This window comes from Vidua macroura, chromosome 3 (assembly GCF_024509145.1).
Source record: "Vidua macroura isolate BioBank_ID:100142 chromosome 3, ASM2450914v1, whole genome shotgun sequence".
NCBI lineage: Eukaryota > Metazoa > Chordata > Aves > Passeriformes > Viduidae > Vidua > Vidua macroura.
In genome coordinates this window covers 683649-703230 of record NC_071573.1, presented here as the reverse complement: position 1 = coordinate 703230, position 19582 = coordinate 683649, and the positions used below count along the sequence as shown (strand labels likewise).

Sequence of the window (19582 nt, the reverse complement as noted above, 5' to 3'; positions counted from 1 at the left end):
TTTCTGTCAACAGGGTTTTTATGGGTGAGAACACATGTCTAGACTCACAAAATATTATTACACTGTGCTTTATTATACAGAAAATATTTTTATTCTTTTTCAGAATTGGATAAGATGAGGTGAACTGAAGCCAGTGGTCCCAAGAAATGAGCAGTACCACTTCAGGAAAACACCCATGCTAAGAATCACATTGCAGGGGACGCCAGCAAGGGCAGAAGTAAATTGTCTCTGAGTGGGGATTTTGACAATCAAATCAGTCTGGAAGAACAGAAGCACACAGAATTTAGCACACCCTGTGAAGCAAAAACCTGCTGGGCCTGCTCATGTCTAAAGTTTAGGGTAACTTCAAGGTTGATCTTAATAAGAAAATATTAAGTATCCCTGGTTGGACATGACAGATTGTTGAGGGTAACCCCAAATGTTACTGTATTCCAATGTTCTTTGTGTCCAAAATTGTTACTCCCTCTTTAAGACCCTGCAGGACACAGATGCATATGTATATAGATGTTTTATATTACATATATTTATACAGATGACATATGCATATATATAAATGTTAAAGTGGCACTTTTATAGTGCAAATTCACTAATTTTATTTAGTTTATATATATATATATATATATATATATATATATATATATATGCATTTTCCAGCAAGATCTGGCTTGAAGGAGAAAAGCTGGCAGATCTCAAACCAATCAGAAAGAGAATTGCTGTATGAAACCCTGCTCCTTTGAGGACACAAAATACCTACATTCAGTAATCCAAGCTGGTTCGACAGATTTCCTAAATACAAAGAGCTGCCGCAGTTCCTCCAGTGTCTCTGGATTTTCCCATCAGAAACATAATTTTCAACTTAATTAAATTAATCCTCTAACAACCCCCACTCAAGAACTAAACCTCCACTTTACCCAGGTGCTGGTGATGTAAGAAAACTGAATTAAGTGAATCTGATGACCACACTGGCGAGCTGGAAGTGAAAACCATCATCATACAAATAATGCCATGGCCCAAAAGATCTTCCTCAGCACCTTCTGCACATTCTGCATGGGGGACCCGTGGCAGAACCTGTGTGGGGCTGTGTGGCACAAGGGTCAGGATGTCTGTGTTCTTCCTCCTTCCTCCTGTCTCCAGGAGCCACCAGTCCCCCTGGTTTTCAGCCTCTATAGGAAGCCTCCTGTAGCAGGTGCAAAGTGTGGTTTGGTGTAAAACAGACTTAGAGGAGGAGCAGCAGAGAGGGGACAGTGGGTGGCCCTCAGAGCTCAGACATCACACTTCAGAGAGGCACAGCCACTGCAGATGGCTGTAGGGAAATATTGTCCTACACCAATGTAGCAGGCCAGAAAGATGCAAACGAGTGATGGCCCAGATTCCTGCCTCGTGTGCATTTAGAGATGAACAGAGATCAGCTACAGGCTCCACTTCAGAGCTCCTCAGATTACAGGTCAATGTACTTTATACTCTATTTACAACAGCATGGCAACACCATTCTGTGCATTTAATTAATCTCCTGTGGCATTTGCACTTGGTAATGCTGGGCATGCTGCCATCAGTGCAGAAACATCCAGTTCACACCTGAGGCATCTTTTACTCCACTTGGTTTGCCCCAAGGAAAAAGCCTCACAGATACCACTCGAGCTTCCAGCTGCTCCCCTTCTCCCTTACTCCCCATTTCCCCACTGGGACCTCAAAGGGATTGATGCCTGCACAAGCAAACAGTTTTTTTCCTTCTCAGCATCTTTTATTTCATTTTTACATCCTTCTAAACGTTTCCAAAACCAAAACAAAGCCCACTTTGCAAGGTGTGCTTGAAATTGGGCTTATGCAGGAGCCCCAGGGGGATGGGTCCACTTTTCAACATGGACAGAGGAGCAGGAGCTGATCAGCTTGATGATGGGGAAAGAAGGGATGCTGGAAGGCAAGATAAAATGTGCTCAAAAGCAGTGCATCAGGCACCTTCCTTAGGAGGCACAAGGCAGAAACAGGAATTAAATGTATTCTGTGTTTATCTTTACAAACACGTTGTATTTCAGGTAGGAAATAGCTGGGGGGGAAATGGTGACTGACCTGGCATTGACAGGCAAAACCTTTCTGCCTTGTCTGGTGCAGCTTGGAGGATCACCAACACCAGTACCCACGTCAGGAGCAGCACAGCTTCTCCCAGCCTGAGATCCTGCTCACCCTGAGAGAGTCCTGGAGCTTGCACAGGTGAAAAAACAAGTGAAAACACAACACAGACCATAGTTCCAACACCAAAGCAAACAACAGCAAACAAGACTTGAAGTTAGGGGGTTGTAGCCAAAGCTTCTGGGCTAATTTGAAATCCTTTTTCCTAAAACATGTAGAATTTTTCCTAAAACATGTTGAATACAAATGAAACAGTTTCAGTTTTAATGTCAGCACTTTTATCCTTGCAAGAAAGCACTATGCTGCTCTCCAAGATGGTTTTCTTATCAGCATGTGGCTGCCTATGACTCTATGGACTTCATAATACCTCCTATTAGAAGAGACTTTTCTCTGAATCTAAATACTCTGATCAACTTTCTTTGTGGATTTTAATCCATAATACATTATATTTCACGGTAATTATTTGCAGGAACATTCTGGCTAGCTCAGTATACTTTCACCACTGGAGCATAATGGAAAAAATGCAATTTGTCCTACCATCAGAAATATTTCTGATCAGTTTCATAGAAGAACAGCATGGATTTCCCCAAAACGCAAGTGGGGAAATGGAAATTTATTCATAAAATGTTTGGTTAAATGTGTTTAAAATATATGTATGCTAAACTAACTGGAATGAAAGAGGTGCTCACCTCCCTCTTCTCCCCTGAAGCAGAGGCAGTTTTGCAGCAGGCACACAACAACTTCATGGTTGTAGTGGATACTTCAACTTCTGAAGCCCATTGGCTGCATTCCAATAAATTTCCTAAAACTTCAAGTGTTCATTGTTATTCCTTTTAATCCATAAGAAATATCTGCATTGCTCCACCCTCCCTCCCACTTCAAGTCCTCACTATGTATTAGCATATCTTAAACCATTCTAGCAGGTTCAGGGGGTTTGTTCAGGTTTCTTTTCTAAGGACGTTTATCAACCTCTTGGAAATTTTCCACTCTGGCCAGGAGCTCCTTGGCTTGTTGCCCACACTGTTCCTGTTCCTAAAGCACACCAGGGAGTGATGTTAGCTGGCTGATTGCTGTTTGTGCCTGCTTCAGGAGCAGCAAACCTCAGAGACCATGACACAGTAATCAACTCTCCATGGGGAGAAACATTCCAGCTGGCTGCCCTTTTGAAGCATCCCCTGAAACGATAGCTTCTGGAATGTGAATGCATTCTAGCATTGGCAACACCTGTGTTTGCCCTTCACAGTCCTGTCTTGTGTCCCCCTAACCCCAAAGAAAGAAAGAAAAGCCATTAGAGAGAACTTCTTTGCAGCTATCACGAGATAGAAATAAAAAATCCATAGTACAACAAACAGTGCGTGGCTTCTGAGGAGCAAGAGCACCTCAAAGAAACAAACTCATGCCAGAATGAGAAACATACTCATTTTCTGATTCAAAGTGCTCAAGCAAAGGCAAGCTCCTCCCCTGCAAGAGATCAGGTAGACACGATGTGAGTAGGACCATAGCCTAGTTTCATTCAAAAGGCTCCCACCTGTTTCCACAGGCAGGTATTTGTCAGTGCTAAGACTGTAAGCATTGACCTGCTCTCAGGAAATCCACCTCCTGCCTTGACACACACATCTATCGGGGCTGCCAGAATTGCAGTCCTGTAACCCGACAGGAATGCTCTGAAGCACGGAGCTCAGAGCTTCCAGAAGGCAGCACGGACGCTGCTGGTGCCCCGCAGGCCGTGGTGACAAAGGGCTGCTGCTCCCCCGGCAGCTTCTCTGCAGGGCTGAGGGCTTTGCACAGATGCAACGCAAACGCTGCGTTAATATGCAGGAAAAAGCAATGTATTGCAGAGTTTTTGAACTCTGGAGAGTGCAGATACTTAGAGCAAATACACTCCGAAGAAAAAGCGGTGTCAGTTATCACTGGAATGGTAATTTTTCTTTAGGGAAGGAGACTTTCATGAACACCACCTTAATCCACTGTAATGGTTTTCAGTTTCTTAGGTTCTGCTGACACCAGGTGGCACAAAGGGAAATAGTCTCAAAGCAATAAACATCTCTGGTCCTGCTCCAGCAGCCAATCACACCTCACCCTCTCTGAGTCAAGATTTGCCATTTCTATTACTGCAAAACCAGTGCACTCAAAGTTTTGTAAGAGATGCCTTGGAAGGCTTTTACAGGTTAATACCATCTGCTATATGAGCTGTTCACCCCCAAGTACCCCAACCTTTTGCACACAATTGTGTTAGTGCAGAAGGATTAGTGAAAAGACATATATACGTTCTGTACAGCCAGAGGCTTTTTAACCACCCTTATAAAATGAGTCCCAGTTCTCAATAGATAAAAAATTCACCATCATACCTCATCTGCCACTGGTCAACATCCCCCAGATAAGCTAAACACAGGAGGAAAAAACACTTCTGCATGAATAGCAAAGTACTGTCTTACACAAAGTGTAAATCTCCTTAAGTCACGACTGAGGCACATTCCCCACACTCCTATATGCTGACAATCTATTTATTAAAGCAATAATAACCTTTGGGCCTGGAAATACAAGGAGCAGCTCTAAAATATTGTGGGTATTAGGTTAAACTCACAAAGAACAGAAACATATTCAGATACTGCTGGCTGCAAATACTAAACTGTTTATTAAACCAGAGGAGCTCTCAAAAAGGAGAGGAGAAAGTCCAAGATCAGCCACAGCTCAGATTTCCATGGTTTGTTTTCAAAGACCATTGTCCAAAAACCCTCAGGCTTCAACCTGGCTCCCCATCCCTTTGAAAGAGCTCAGCTTTGAGCATTTATGCCAGGGTGAACAGGAGGCCACGTTTCGTAGGAAGGACTGGGATTTGGCCTGGCAAACCATGGACTGGGGAGAAGACAGAGTGCTCTCTTCCTAGGCACTGGGAATAGAAAGACTTACAATAAAATTGAGGTTGGTATGAGAATGAGTGTGTATTGCAGAACACAGAAAGCTGACCAGGCTCCACTGTGTTCTCACAGCATCTGCCCTGATTCCTGCCAGGCCCTGCCATGTCACTTCCACTGAGAGCCAAACACATGCAAAGAGCTTAGGAATCTCCTTTTAAATTGTCACCAACCTTTGCTGTCTGCATAATCCATAGTTACCTGCAGTTGAGCTGACAGAGAACCATTTCTAAACACCCAAACGAAAAATGGACCAAAACTGGGCATTTCTGAGAGCACTGTGGGAGTGCTCAGGAGGGACTGGCAGCCAGAGAAGAGCAGACTTCACACCAGCTGGAAACCTGCCTGGGGAGGGGTCTGCCCTTTGCTGGGCAGGTACTGAAAGAAGAAACTCCACCAGTCAGAGTGGGGGCGCTCCATGAATGAGGGTCTCTGTAAATGAGAACATTTTTAATTAATTGTCCACACTAGCTTCTCAACTATGAGCTTAGCCACCAGGTACTTACATCAACAGTAATGTTATTTTGACTTTGATTACTGTATTTATATCCCAAAACAAAATACTCTGATCATTTTTCCAAACAGCTTTGTAGAAACATCACTTATTCTGATTGTTCCATTCTTAAAATTCTATTTTTCAAACTATCATAGCCCCTAGAGCCAGCATCTGAATGGGAATGTTGGACAAACACCTGCAAACTTTCTGAGTGTTATAATAATTGCATTTTCTGCTGTTTAGCAGTCCACAACAGTTAGCAGCACAGTTGCATTGGAAGTGTCTTCTGTTGAGAAAACATTTTTTCCTAAGAAATACCAAGCAGAGGAACAAGAGACAGGAGTTCATGTATCCTGGTTGTTGCTTGCAGCTCCCTGCAAGCAGAAAAATCCATAGGATAAATATCCCATTTCAAAGCCATGTGACTGCACTTGCAAAAGTGGCCTTGCCCAAGTTTGGCTGCCAGTGGAGTAAGGCAATAGCTTTTTTTAAAGTAAACAGTACTTTTAAATGAAGTGGGCTTGGCTGGTTGGTGGTTTTTTCTGAAACAAATTGTGATTTTTAAAAATACTCTGGGCACAGGACAACAGGAAGCTTCTATCCCAAACATAAAGCTTTTCCTTACACTGCATGTAATGGTCAGATGGGAAATTAGGTCATTCTTAAAGGCAAGACTAAGTGTAACACTTGTCCTGCCCACCCACCATTCCTGTTCCAATGCCAGCTGTGCAGCTTGCCAAATCTTTTGCTAAAGCTTCATGGTTTTTAAAAAACCATGTCAGGGTGCAGCTCTAAATCTCCTGTCTTGGTTTGACTGATTTTACAATACAAGCAGCCCACAAGTTAAATAGTAAAAACCACAGCAGTTACACGACATGCAGCACTGAAACTGTGACGTGCACTTGGATTAAAAACTCTCACCAGGGAGTTATCCCTACAGTCAGGGGAGAGCTCTGCATCCTGGCTCTGATGGCAGTCACAGCAGGTGCCCAGGGCAGACTGAAGGGCAAGGCAGACCTGGGGAACAGCAAATATAACAGCTGCCATCATCTCTGAAAGAAGTCAAAGTGTAACAAACTGCACTCTTCCATTTCCCCCGCAGCTTCCTTGGCAGTTTTGCAGCTTCTTCTCAGCTCTTGTTGTTTGCTGGCAGTTTCCAAATGCTCATCTGCCTCCCCTGGATGTGACAGAACTGTCAGCAGCCCTGGAGGCAGTAGGTGGAGCAGCTGTGTGGCATTTTGATAGCCAGCACAAAATAAATGACTTAGATGTGCTAGAAACAGCAAAGATTTCAGGTCAGCAGCCTGATTTCCAGCCTTCCACGGGAAAGGTGGGTGAGTTGAAGCAATAGGTGTTTCTTGGCCTACAACCTTAGCTCTGTGTCCCCCACCTTGTTACACCCAGGAGCGACTCGGGGGCTGCAATACACAAACACCAACAGGCACTCAGCTGGCATCATTTGTTTAATAAAGTTTTTTCTGGTTTTAAAAAAGTTTACAAGACAGATGTGTTCCACGTGATAAACAACTAGAGGCTGATCTTCTCTTGTAATAACTTAACCCATGCAGAAAGACTGGACTGCCTAACCTGATGCTAGGCAGCAGCTAACAATTTACCAAAATATGCACAGCTCTGCACACTGCAATGGAAACAGGTAGCACATGACACCACGGAGTGAGAATCAATACACAAGCCTGCTCAGAGAATTTTCAGAATTCAAGTGTAAGTTTAAGGAAAAACCCTGATTTGTTCTTTAAATGGAGCTTATGTACTGAGAGTGAAATGTTCTGCTACAATCTGCCTACAGCCACCCTTCACTCAGCAGTCGTGTGAGAAGGCATACACAGAAATGTCACGGGTCCTTTTCACTACTGACACTAACATTAACAACTGCATCTGACAGCACTGCTTTGGTTGGTTCAATACAGAATGACAGGTTTCTAATGTCTCAGCTCTGCTTGCCCACTTTCCATCCTTTTCCAAAGTCGCTGGAGAGTGCTGCTGAGGCGAATGTTGGGTCTTTCTTCAAGAATTCAGTGTAGCTGTTGTGTAAGAAACTGTGGAGGCAAACACACAGGAACATTACTGTGGGTAGAGCAGAAATACAGCAGGATTCCTTCAAATCCCACAGAGCAAAGAATCTTTACTTATTGTCACATCATGGAAACTAATGCCAGGTTATCTGTATACCACATTTTAGAGACCTTCAGCTCCTTAGAAATCCAACTGTTATTGGAAAGATTGGACTGACCAAAGCACACCAGAAGGCCTGCAAACCCTCTAAAATGTTCTTATTTCAACACACAACCCAGAAACAGTGGAGGGGGAACCTTGTATAGAACAGAAATCATCACCCAGTGTCTGACCACCTGGGAAATTCATGGATTTAAAAAAGAAAAAACAAGTAAGGAACTTTGTGAGCAATGAATTGTATAAATCACAGCCAGACTAAACTCTGGGGACAGGAAAATGAGAGAAAGGTTAAACCTTAACTTTGCAAAGCTGTTAATAATTAAACTGCACAGCCAGCTCAGGGCTTCAGTGTGCAGATGAGGATAATAACACTTTCTTGAGAGCTTGGACATGTTTGAAAAGTCAAAAATCAGCAATGTAGCTTTTTGGGAGCAGGAAGGGGGAGGGAAGGTAATGAAAGCTGTGTCCTGAAGGCTTAACACTGACTGCAAGAGTATGATAAACACAGATCTACACAGGCAGATAATCCATGACACAGGATTCAGGTCTGCATTCAGCCCAGCTCCATTCACTGATGTCCAGGCATGTCCTGCAGGTCAAGTGCCTGAAGGGAGAGACCTCCTGCTGCTGAGGCACGTTTGGCTCTCAGTGCCTGCCCTAATGTCCTTATTGGATGGTGGAGGGCTATGAAACAGCCTGTTACTAATTCATCCTGGGAAAGGACATGAGGAGAACCATGAAAGGAAGCTGCAGTTCTGCCCTGCCTCCAGCTTCTGAGCTGTTTTGCACCTCCATTGCTGTATTTGTTCCAGAGCCAGCTCCCTGCCAGGTGAGGACAGACACACCCTGTGTCTCTGTCTACCTGAAGAACACAAGGCAGGATTCTGAGTTAAGTCACTGCTGTATTATCAGATCAAACTTCCAGATTTCCTGAGCCAACATGGAAACAATCACAACTGGGCCAGACCCACAACTCCAGCCAAGCACGCAGCTGGGAAGAGGTTTTCACCACCCCAACTGGTGTGCAGCCTGGTGTGCGACTGCAGATGGGAGCAGAGGCTGTAAAATTTATAAAACCAGCAAGATTGTAAAATTTCACCTTCCAGCACTTCTATTGCCACTCTCTGCAAAACAGGCAGGGCCAAGCAGTGCAGAGGAGAGCAGAAGCCAAACCTGAGGCCTGCCTTGGATGAGCTAAGGCTCTCTCTCCGAGGACACGTCTCCTTCTGCTCCGCTGCTGGCACTGGGGTCATCCTTGTTTCGGGGGGCATTTCTTTCTCTGCTTGACTCAGAGGGCACCTTGGTTCTGGTCTTCTCTTTTCTTTGTTGCTGTTTTTCAAGTTTTGTCAGCTATTCACAAAGTAAGGAAAAAATACACCATGTAATAAAGCAATTTCAGAAGTCTATTTCTAAAAAATTGTAAATGTGAGCATTTGTATAAAACTTACAACTTAGATTCACAACACCAATACATGCATCAACAAAACAAAAAAGAAAGAAAAAAAGAGCTAAAGGCTGAGATTTTCAAAAATTTAGAAAAGGCAGTGAATTGTCACCATAAGATAACATGATCACCCCAAGTATAAAAGAGAAGTGATTTATTTATATCCCTCAGCACAAGTAATACAAAAAATACATTTAGGTTGACTAATCTAAATGTATTTTTACTAATTACATTGCAAATGACTTACAAAGTTCTGATCACCAATTACAAACACAGACAATTGCTCAGACAAAATGAGGTATTTCACTGTCACATCCAATGACATAAAAGAGCTATTCATCAGCAATTATTTGTCTAATCTCTTCCTGCTAACATCACACTGAACACTGCAGGATGGTTCAGTTATCTCTTCTTGCTAAAGCTGAAATCTCAAATACAAAAAGCACACCATCCCTCAGCCTTAGTTCTCATGCTACAAACAAATCCACAGATTTTTGACAGAAAAAAAAAACAAAAAAAAACACAATGAGAAGGAAAGAGAAAAGAGAACAACAATTTAAATTGCCTCTCCCTCATCACACTCTGCATGATGGATGTCTTGACCCCAGCTCCTCTTCAGCTGAATTTCTATCAGCTGAACATTGCTGGGCCCAGGAGTGGGAGCTATATTCATTCTTTGCTGTATCTTTTCTGTCTCTTTCTTCTTCTAATTCCCTCTCCTCCGAGTTTTGAGCAACTTAAAACTGGATGGGTTTGGGGTTAAGCCAATGCTTTGTGAAATGTTTTATGGTAACTGGATGCTGCTCTGAATTTTTGCCAAAGCTGTCTGATTTTCTGAAGGTTGCCAATGAAGTTTTTGTTGTTTTGACCTCTTGATAATACCCTGTTGGAATTTCTCCCTTGTGTCTAACTCAGGGAACATTAAAAAACCCTAAGCCCTTTTAAGAGGCTTGTCAAAGGAATTTTGGGCCTTATACTGCCAGAGAGAGTTTAAAAACCAGCATCCTTCCCTGTCTTCAGCCCAAGTTGTGGCCACCAGGAAGGTGCTGTCAGATGGGTAGTTCAAAGCAGGCAGCCTTGAACTGGGAAGGCAAAACCCTAAAAGAAGGCAATATTCCCCAAGAAAGAAATGAAACCTTGCAGAATCCTTCACACCTTGGTTATTTTACACCTCCACACTGGGCAGCAGTTCTCACTCCAAAAACAGAGCTGCTGCTGCTGCTGCTAAGTATGCATGGTTTGGCCTGAGAATTCTTTGGGCTAAAACTGTGAGGGTACAGAAAGAAAGACTAGAAACAGAAGTATATTTTTCAGAGGCTAAAACATGACACAAGAATCCAGAACAGCATTTGAAGGTGAAAATGAAACCGACTTCAAACCAAGCTATTTAAGGCAACACAGGGCACTTGTATCTGCCCATTTCATAGCTGGAGGACTTGTTGAGAAGGATGATGTATTAAAAGCTTTACTAAAATCTAGAAAAACTAAATCCACCACCTTCCCTTCCTTCAATGGGCAGGTGACCTTACAGTAGAAGAGCATTAAATCAGTTAGACAGGACTTTCCCTTTTGAATCCACACTGACTTTAACCCCACCTTTAAATGCCTGTCAGTAGCACCCAGCATGATTCTCCACAGTTTTTCCAGGCACTGAGGTGAGATTAACAGGCTTGTAGTTCCCTGGTTCTTCCCTCACGCCCTTTTTATAAACTGCAGTAACAATTTCACCAAGGTTAGTGAAGCATTATACAAATGAGGTTGGGGTGGCCTTGCTGAAGCCCAACAATCCTTCCCCCTTTTCTCTCAGCCTGGAAAAGCTGGCCACTGTTGTGTTTAGAGGATGAGGAAGCCTCAGCACTGTGTTTGGTTTTCAGCACACTTGTGCTGTTCCTCAGCAGAGCTAGCTCACTCTCCTGTCCACTCCAGACTTAAATTCAGGATTGAAATTCACTGTTCCCTTGTTTCTGACAGAGAGGCACCTCTTCACTTCCACCCAGTCAGCCACAGGACAAGAAACTTCACTAAAGGCAGGGGGGGTGGTCCAGACTTATTAAAAACATGGCTAATGAGTCATGATTAAACAACAGCTTTAATGAGGAGGAGGAATCAACTGTGAAAAGCTGTTCTGCATTACACACACGCAGCCTTTCCCAGGACAGCAGGCAGCCATCCACAGGCCAGGGAACTGAAGAAAACAATGCAATTATTTGACTGCTCAGAGGCTGCACAGCAAGGACAAGATCCTTGCACCTAAAGGAAGCTGTACTGCTTCACAACAGGAATGCTACAAATTTGCAGAGGATACACATCATCCTCTCCAGAGACCTTAGGAGTCACTTACTTGTTTAGGATCCACAGTGGCTGCTGGGGACTCCAGTTCTATTGTTACAGGACCATCATTCTGGATGTGGACCTGCATGTAGGCACCAAACTTGCCATCTGAAAAGGGAAGAGACAACAAGTGCTCAGAGCCCTTGGGAGGATAACACACATTGAAGTTTTTACCAACTGTGGTACCAAAAAGAAATAAAAACACATAAAAGAGCAGACAACTATTGAACTGCAGAAAGCTACTAAGAAGAAAACAGTGTATGTGCACCCAGGTATGTAGCTTGACATTCAGAGAGGATAAATACACAGCTAAGTAGAGAAACAGGCACAAAACAAACCAAGTCTACAGGTAACCAGAACTTTAGTAATGATTTGTGGCTTACAGAAACATTTCCACAGTTCAGGATAGGCAGGATGGCTCTCACTGGCAGGAGATGACACTTTAAAGGCTGTAACAGCTCAGCCTAGGGATCCAGGCCAACTGACCACTTGATGCTTTGAAGGAACTTTATATTTAGGCAAAAGGCAGGAAGACCTGGAGCCTACTCTGAAGCATTTGACAATTGAACCCTGTAGAGCAGGGGACCCTGGGGTGCAACTCGGTCCCAATCTGCTGCAGCCATTTCTACATTCCTGCTTGTAACCTAGGCTGGTCTTTGAGAGTTACACAGATGTAACCTACACCCTGTGACCACAAAATCCAGCCAAGACTAAGGCACCTTCCTTTAACAAAACAATAAACAAAGAATAGTATCTTAAACTTTATTAGTGAGAGCACAACTTTTCAAATTGCTCTCTACTCTACTCTGCTCTCTCATCGTCCCATCCCTCTGCTGTACTTCACTTACAAAAAGGGTTGGTCTTTTCCATTTCCCATTCATGTGTATGGACCCAAAAAAAAGTAAACTCCACAAGCCCTTTCTTTCCAGAGGCTGATGAAGTGGTCAAACACCCCCACCTTTACCAGAACACTCAAATACTCCCATGTCACAAGTACTTTCTACCTTGTTTTGGCACCAGAACTACTGCCAAGGAACATCCTTCTGTAACAGCTCCCTCCTGTTCTCCTCACACATTTATATTTCTAGTTACTGCTCTTCATCTTTCCCCACTTTAAGACTTCTGGACTGATCAATTCATCTTCTGCAACATCTTCTGCAATAAAATAGGATCCTAGAAGTATTATTGAAGTGACAAGTTCATTCTGCTGGACACCCATCTCTCCAAATTCCTTGTCTCTAAAAGCCCAGCACACATGCCTTCCTCAGATGGAATATCTGCACCTGACATGAGTCAGAGAAGCCACATCTGAGCCATTAAGACTTGGAAAAGAGGCATAATTTACTTCCAGAATATTTTTGTACATATTTCAAGCCTTATGACCTAGAAATTTCACACTGGTTTTATACTTCTAAGCTTGTCTGCTTGGAAAGTTATTCTTAATTAACCTCATGTGAATACTGTTGCTCCAGATAAGAGCACTTATTCTGAAGTGACAACACTCACAAAGGGAATTAATCAGGGAGAATAATTGTGCTTTCTACTTGTACCAAACCTTAATCTGAGTTAAACTGTTCCTTGTGGAACAATCCTCTCATATTTACTTAGATATTACTACTAAGAGAGTAGGACATTTCACACTCCTTGCCATGTTAATCTTTACTACCTCAGAAGAATAAATCCACATCCAAGACAGAGAGCAAAGGCCCTGAAACATAAGGAGGAGCCTTGGCAGGCTGACATTTGGATATCAGCTTGCACAGCCAGAGTGCTCAGGCCTGCAGACACCAGCTCTGCTCCCCAGAGGGGAGTGGGGTGTTTCAGAGCACAAGAAAGCACTGAAGCACAGCAGGCAAGGACTTCTGCTGCAGCCTTTCACTTCCTACACGTGGGTGCCCATGTGTGAAACTGTGCTGACCTAGGAACCACGGCTCTGAACCCTCTCCAGGGTTTCATTTGTCAAGTGTCCCACAGCTCTTGGTGTGAAAGAATGGTTTGTGCCTCTGTTTGGGGAACACTTCCCACTCTGAGCTCCAGGCAGACCAGAGAGCAGGGAGGAGCAGCCTGCCCAGCACCTACAACTTCCAACAGCCAGATTCTCTACTGGAACCAGGAACCAGAGAACACAAGGCTCTTAGGAGACAGGACAAAACCTTTATTGATCTGTCTTTGCCTCAACTACACAAATTGCACTTTCAGTGATTAAATTATTCCTCTAAAATGCATTAAGCAATTTGTAAGGGCACCTACAGCAATCCAGAGGATCAAACTCTAATCTCCCAATAACTGCAACTGTTGTGTGTGTGCCTGTGTGTATGAAGGGGCAATGTGAGTACAGATTTTCCAGACAGCAAAGAAGTAAAAAAAAAACACTGGCAAAGCAATTGGCACAGCAGAAACTTCAACCTGAGAGAAGCTTAACAGACTTGGGTGCAACACACCATAACTAGCACAGCTTAATAAGAAAGCAAAAACATAAACTGACAGGTGGTTCCAGTGCTGCCAGCATTTTTAAATTCCTGTGTTATCTGACACAATAGGACTCCTGGGTTTCCAAACCTGTGCTTTTAACGTGGAAAGAAAAATGCAGAAGTGAAAGCTCGTTTTGCAGAAAGCACTGGGAAAAAAAGTGCCAAAATAAGGGCACTTAATATTCATTTCAGATACACAACTGCTATTCACTGAGAGAATGAATTAAAAAAGCTGCTGTCAAAATATAAAGTGATTGAAGGGGTAACAGAAATGTATTCCTTATCAGGAACAAACGTTGGAAGAACATATCAAGCTAGAAAAGGTTGAAAAATTAACATTTTTGGACATGTGGACATGTGTGCATTTCACTGTGCCTCCTTGGAAAGCACTAGAATAATGATCCTAACCTAGAGTCAATATGAAAATTAGCTTCTAAATCTTTCCTCAGCTATCAGTTCTCTGTTTTTCACTTTTTTCCTCATAAGGAAAGTAAAGCCAACCATTATCTATTATAGACACCATTTAAAAAATGTTCTTTTCCTGAAACTTGTCTTCTGTCAAGTGTAGCAAAAAGTCAAATCTGAATATGAAAATGGAAAGAAAGTAGTCAGAAAACCAAACAGAAAAGATTGAGTGTGGACAGAGCACAAATGAACAGGGAAGCCAGGTATTTTCTGATAAAGAGAAAACTTCTCCACACATGACTCAGAGTTGAGGAAACAGAGTCTAAATCAAAAGCTGTTCTGAAGTAGCACATTACACCTCCCACTGTCACAATTCCATCCATTTAAGAGGATGTGGAAGTGACAGATGGAACTGTGCTGTCCATCACACACTTGGTGACACCTTAGAGCCTCACTAAATACAATTCTCAGAAAAAATGCTTCTCTTGGGTTAATCTATCCACACAGCACAAAACATTCAGCCTTTGAGGGAGCCTGACCTCAGAGCCTGCTCTCATGGCTGCAGCCTCTCTGGGCTGCTCATATTGTGCAGCCAAAAGGAATACAAGAACATCTACATGTCATCCAGGGGAAGGCCAGGAAATGGCTTGGCTAGAGGCAGACTGCAGCCATCACCCTGAGAGACTCTGGTGAAAATACTGTCAACATCCCTTCAGTACAGAAAATCACAGAATAAAGAAAGCAACAGTCAGGAAAGGACACACACAAGGAGTGCCCACTGGTCACAGCAAGGGCCTCACCAACCTTCTGTCCTTACCTTTAACAAGCTCTGGTTTGTAGGCTTTTCTTAGCTGCTCTAGGAAGTTGTTATAAAAAGACTCCGCCTGCTCCGTGGGCATTGCCATGTGATAGTCAGGCTTGTTTCCCTTCAGGATGCACTGGAGAGTAAACTGGCTCACACACAACACTTCATACTGTTTATCCATCACACTTTTGGACCAGTGCTTCCCACTTTCATCCTCGAAGACTCTCAAGTTCAAGATCTTTCGCACCCTGGGAGGAGGAGAAGATAATTCCTAAATTGTCCCCTGGAGGATCAACAGGTACCATACAGAAGGAGGTAACAGATGCATATTCAGCCTGCCTCCACACAACAAGACATCCCTCTGCACCTCCACTCCCAGCCATGGGAATCTCATCACAGTAGGCAGAGCCTTAAGCAAGAGAGCCCTTACACAGCTCCACAACGTCAGCCCGTTAATCCACACCATCATTTTACAGTGTGGCACCAGGACAGAGTAACTGCACGTTACACAGTGACATAAAGATGGCACAGGAAGTAAGAAAGGTCACTCTTTACTATCTGCTTTTATGTGTCACAACATTATTTAACGTGTGAACAGCTTTGGGAATTTTAATCCTCTCACCACACCAGGAAATCACACTCAGTAGGAAATGAGATCATGCTAAACTGTGTTTAAAACTGTGGGTTTTTGTTTCCAGTCATGATTCACATATACTCCTCCTGCTTTGTCACTTCCTAGCACTATTTCCAGACCAGGCCCCATAAGCCAGATGATGACAACGCTTTTTCATCAGGATGAGAGGAGGAATCCAAGGAACAGGGCAGAACAGCAGCTGGCAGCAAAGTGGTTTGAATTTCGGGACCATTTTCTAGAGATAGGGGACAGAACTGACTGGCTCAACACAACAAGGGGACTTTCACGAGTGGATCCTGAAAAGCAGCAGGCAGCTGTAACCCAGTCCATGTCAGGACACTGATAACAGGACTGCATTCAAGCCACTCTCCTGTCTTTGGTTTCTTCCTGTGGCTTCTCCACACCTGCAGCATACCAAGGGAGCCTATCAAGTAGAAAGGATCTCAGCTGCAGTCATCAGCCAGGCATTTTGCAGGGCATCAGAGGTGAGGCAGTCAGTGCAAGACAAAGCTGAGACTTTGTTATGGTCTAGCTTCAGAGTTTTGCCATCACTAAGGCACAGTCACAAGAACAGCCTTGCCAATTTGTGCGTGTCAACAGCAGAGAGAATTCACTCCTGAATGAAGTGGATTGTTGAAAGCATCTGCTGGAAGGCCCCAGCAGAAGGCTTAAATCATCATCACTGCTCTGTTTTCTTCACAGAAATGTTTGTTGTTTCATTTACAGGATTACCAGAGTTTCCTTTAATAGGACCTGAAAAGCCTGGTTAAGCTGCTTTCTCTCACTCCTTCCTGCCCCTCCTGTGTCAGCCATCCCAACAACCTGGTGCTGAGAGCACGGTAGCTACAGATCTCCTGCCTGCAAAATTCAGAAGCAGCTTCCACATCCACCGGGGCAGGGATGGGAAGCGATGGCAGAGCAGGTGATTCACACTGAGGGAGGCAAACCAATGAGCATGTGAGAATAAAAACCCCTCTTCTTAACATCAGTCAGCTCCGTTACCTGTTTCTTTTCTGCCTTTGCAAGGACTGAGGTCAGTCCTAGAGCAACAACCAGTCCAAAGGAGAGAGAAGAAGCCCCTGCAGGGCTCTCTCTTGCATATGTTTGCTGGCTGAATCCCACTATTCTGGGGCCATGGAGCAGATGGCCAGAGCCAGTGCTCCAGGCTGCCAAAGCTGATTCCTGTTTGCAGACGAGCAACTGACAAGACTGTCCCGCCTTTAGGAAGAACAAAACTCATGTGCAAGCTAAAAGGAGAGTTTGAGGATGCCCATAAATCCTGTCATTGAAGGATGGATTTCTTTTGGACTGAAAAAGGATTTAGAAGAGTCCACTCTTGATAAAAAACACACAGCAGAAAATGGGAACAGATTTTTCTCAGTGGAACATGAAGAGAAAACTCTAAGAAATCTGTATTGAAGGTAAAATCTGAAGAGGAACTAACAGGCAAATCTGAATTTCCCAATAGGAATAGCTGATTTGTTTGGCTACTGCACAGGTGTCAGCAATGCACAGCTGGAAGAGTACAAGGCAAAAGGAAGGGAGTGACTTACATGTGCTCCAGCTCTCTTTGTGTATCTTCCAAAGAAATGCCCAGCAGCACACAGAGGCCTCGTCCTATTGAACTGATTTGTTCACCACCCACTGGAGAAAGGAGAGAGGGAAAACAAAAATAAGGCTAAATGCACTGTCTTGTTTTATGGCACAAGTTAGGACTGGTTTCAGCAGTCCGATCACTAAAGAAAACAGCATTCTAAACCTGTTTCCTCTGTCTTAAGTTTGTAGATTTGACAGATCACATGGAAGCATTCTTTCAAAAGCTTTCCAATGCCACCACTTCTTTATCAGACAGGGTTACTTACTCCAGCATTTAAAAACACTGTATGAAGATTTTCATACTACAATTGCATCAGCTGTCCTAAACAGAAAGGTGGTAAAACTCTCCCCAATCCTTGAAAAATTATCCACCTGGTTGATGCCACTAGGTGCACTCAATTTCTCTACTCCACCATTCCCTTCAACTTTGCCTTTTTTTTTTTGAACAGGTGATTTCTGCCTGACAGGAGTCCTCACGGAATTTCTGAAACATGATTTCCAACAACCTGCAAATGAGACCCTCCTGATTGGGAAAACAACCCCTTTAATGACATTTACAATAAAACACAAACTATCATAGATCTGCAGTGTTTTCGTAAGAAAAGTCTTAAACTATCTTAATTTAATTAAATTATCTTAACGTGGTTCACCCTGAGATGACTGTAGTAATAAATGCCAGGTGCTGAGATAAGCACCAGTTACCCAGCTGCTAAAACTGCATCCAGACTCATGACTGGGCCAAAAAGCTCCAAACACCCCACAAAAAGAAAGGAGAGGAGGCCTGCAGTGAAAGCTGAGTGTCTGTACACTAGCGGTGGGTCGGGGCATGAGTCCTCCCTCCAGAGATCTGCGCTGCTCAGCGCAGCACTGTGCACCGAACTCCTCACCAGGCAGGAACGAGGGCCGGAATTCCCCCAGAGAAGTGGCACTAAGGCAGCCCGGGTGCTGACAGGGTGTGAGGGCTGTGGCCACGGCCCCGGCTGTGCACAGAAGCTGTGCACAGAAGCTGTGCCCGCGCTGGCACACGGGCAGAAGGCGCTGGGCACTGCGAGGCCGCGCTGCTGCACAGCACGGACTGCGGCAGCAGTGGGCGGCCGAACCGCCGGGGGCTTTCGAGCACCCCGAGCACAGGAGGTCCAAACCGGGGCAAGACGACTGCTGCCGTGCTGCCAGCAACAGCAAGGGCGCCGGAGGAGGCGATGGCAGCGCGCCTGCCGCGCCAGGCAGGGCCGCACACGGAGCTCCGCGCTCGCACCCGCGGGGGCCGGGCAGCCGGCGAGCCGCAAGCCAAACCCAAGCGGGGGGCAAGGCGAGGGCAGCGCCCGCACGCACCCGCACCCGCGCGCGTCCCCAGACACCCAGAGAGCCTCCGCGGCTCCGCGGCCGGGCCGCACTGACCTGTGACGCTGGCCTGGGCCACCCGCTGCACGATCGCCTTCATGGCGCGGCCGGCGCCGGGCGGCGACAGCGGCGACAGCGGCGACAGCGGCGGCCGCTCCCGCGCGCAGCGCCCCCCCGCGCTCCGGAGGTGCCGCCGGCCCCGCCGCCCCGCGGGCCCGGGCAGGGACGGGAGCGCCCCGGCGCTCGGCCTTCCGCCGGCTGCCCGCAGGGGCTGCCAGCAGGCGATAGGCACGTAGGCAGAGCGTGCAGGAACAGCTGCGGCGGCGCGGCGGGGTGAGCGCTCGGGAAAAGGAGGCGGTGGCTGCGGGGAGCTGAGGAGGCCGTGTGGGAAGGCGGGTCTGTAGGTGCACGGGCCGCGCGGGGCTGGGGCTTTGAAAGCTCCCGCAGAACCAAAGGTGTGCGCTGGAAGGGCGGGGACACTTTGCACGAGGCCAGGTTGCTCAAGGCCTTTCCAAAATCTGGCCTTAAGCACTTCCTCAGCTGGGGCATCCAAACCCTCCGCGGGCAGCCTGTTCCAGTGCCTCACCACTCTCACAGCAGAGAGCTTCTTCCTAGTATCTAACCTAAATTTCCCCTTTTTATTGGTACCAACGGCCCCTTGTCGCATCACCACAGCTCCTGAGGAAGAGTCCCTCTCCCTGCAGGGCCCCCTTCAGAAATTGGAAGGACCTGGAAGCTGAGGTGTGTGGGCAGAGGAGATGGAGACAGCTTTCCATACAGCAAGTGGGAAACCTTCGAGAGCCGTGTGGGGCAGGGCGAGATGT

The 19582-nt window shown here is 45.3% G+C and overlaps 1 protein-coding gene across 1 annotated transcript; it reads right to left on the bottom strand.

Moving 5' to 3' along the window:
* Positions 1-6983: 6983 nt before the first annotated feature.
* DTD1 (D-aminoacyl-tRNA deacylase 1) lies at positions 6984-18920 on the bottom strand. Its single transcript, XM_053974265.1, has 6 exons — positions 18816-18920; positions 17375-17465; positions 15200-15435; positions 11517-11614; positions 8905-9081; positions 6984-7595 (listed from the first exon to the last, which is right to left on the bottom strand). The coding sequence occupies exons 1-5, from the start codon at positions 18856-18858 to the stop codon at positions 8926-8928; spliced, it is 624 nt and encodes a 207-aa protein (XP_053830240.1). The 5' UTR covers positions 18859-18920; the 3' UTR covers positions 6984-7595; positions 8905-8925.
* Between the last annotated feature and the right edge of the window lie 662 nt (positions 18921-19582).

Bases quoted from the DNA above. Each gene is read 5' to 3' on its own strand.
- DTD1 (XM_053974265.1), bottom strand. From the start codon at position 18,858: ATGAAGGCGATCGTGCAGCGGGTGGCCCAGGCCAGCGTCACAG. The intron at 17,466-18,815 runs GTCAGTGCGGCC...TCCTTTCTCCAG, and splicing joins GGCCCAGGCCAGCGTCACAG to TGGGTGGTGAACAAATCAGT. The intron at 15,436-17,374 runs GTAAGTCACTCC...TCCTCCTCCCAG, and splicing joins CAAAGAGAGCTGGAGCACAT to GGTGCGAAAGATCTTGAACT.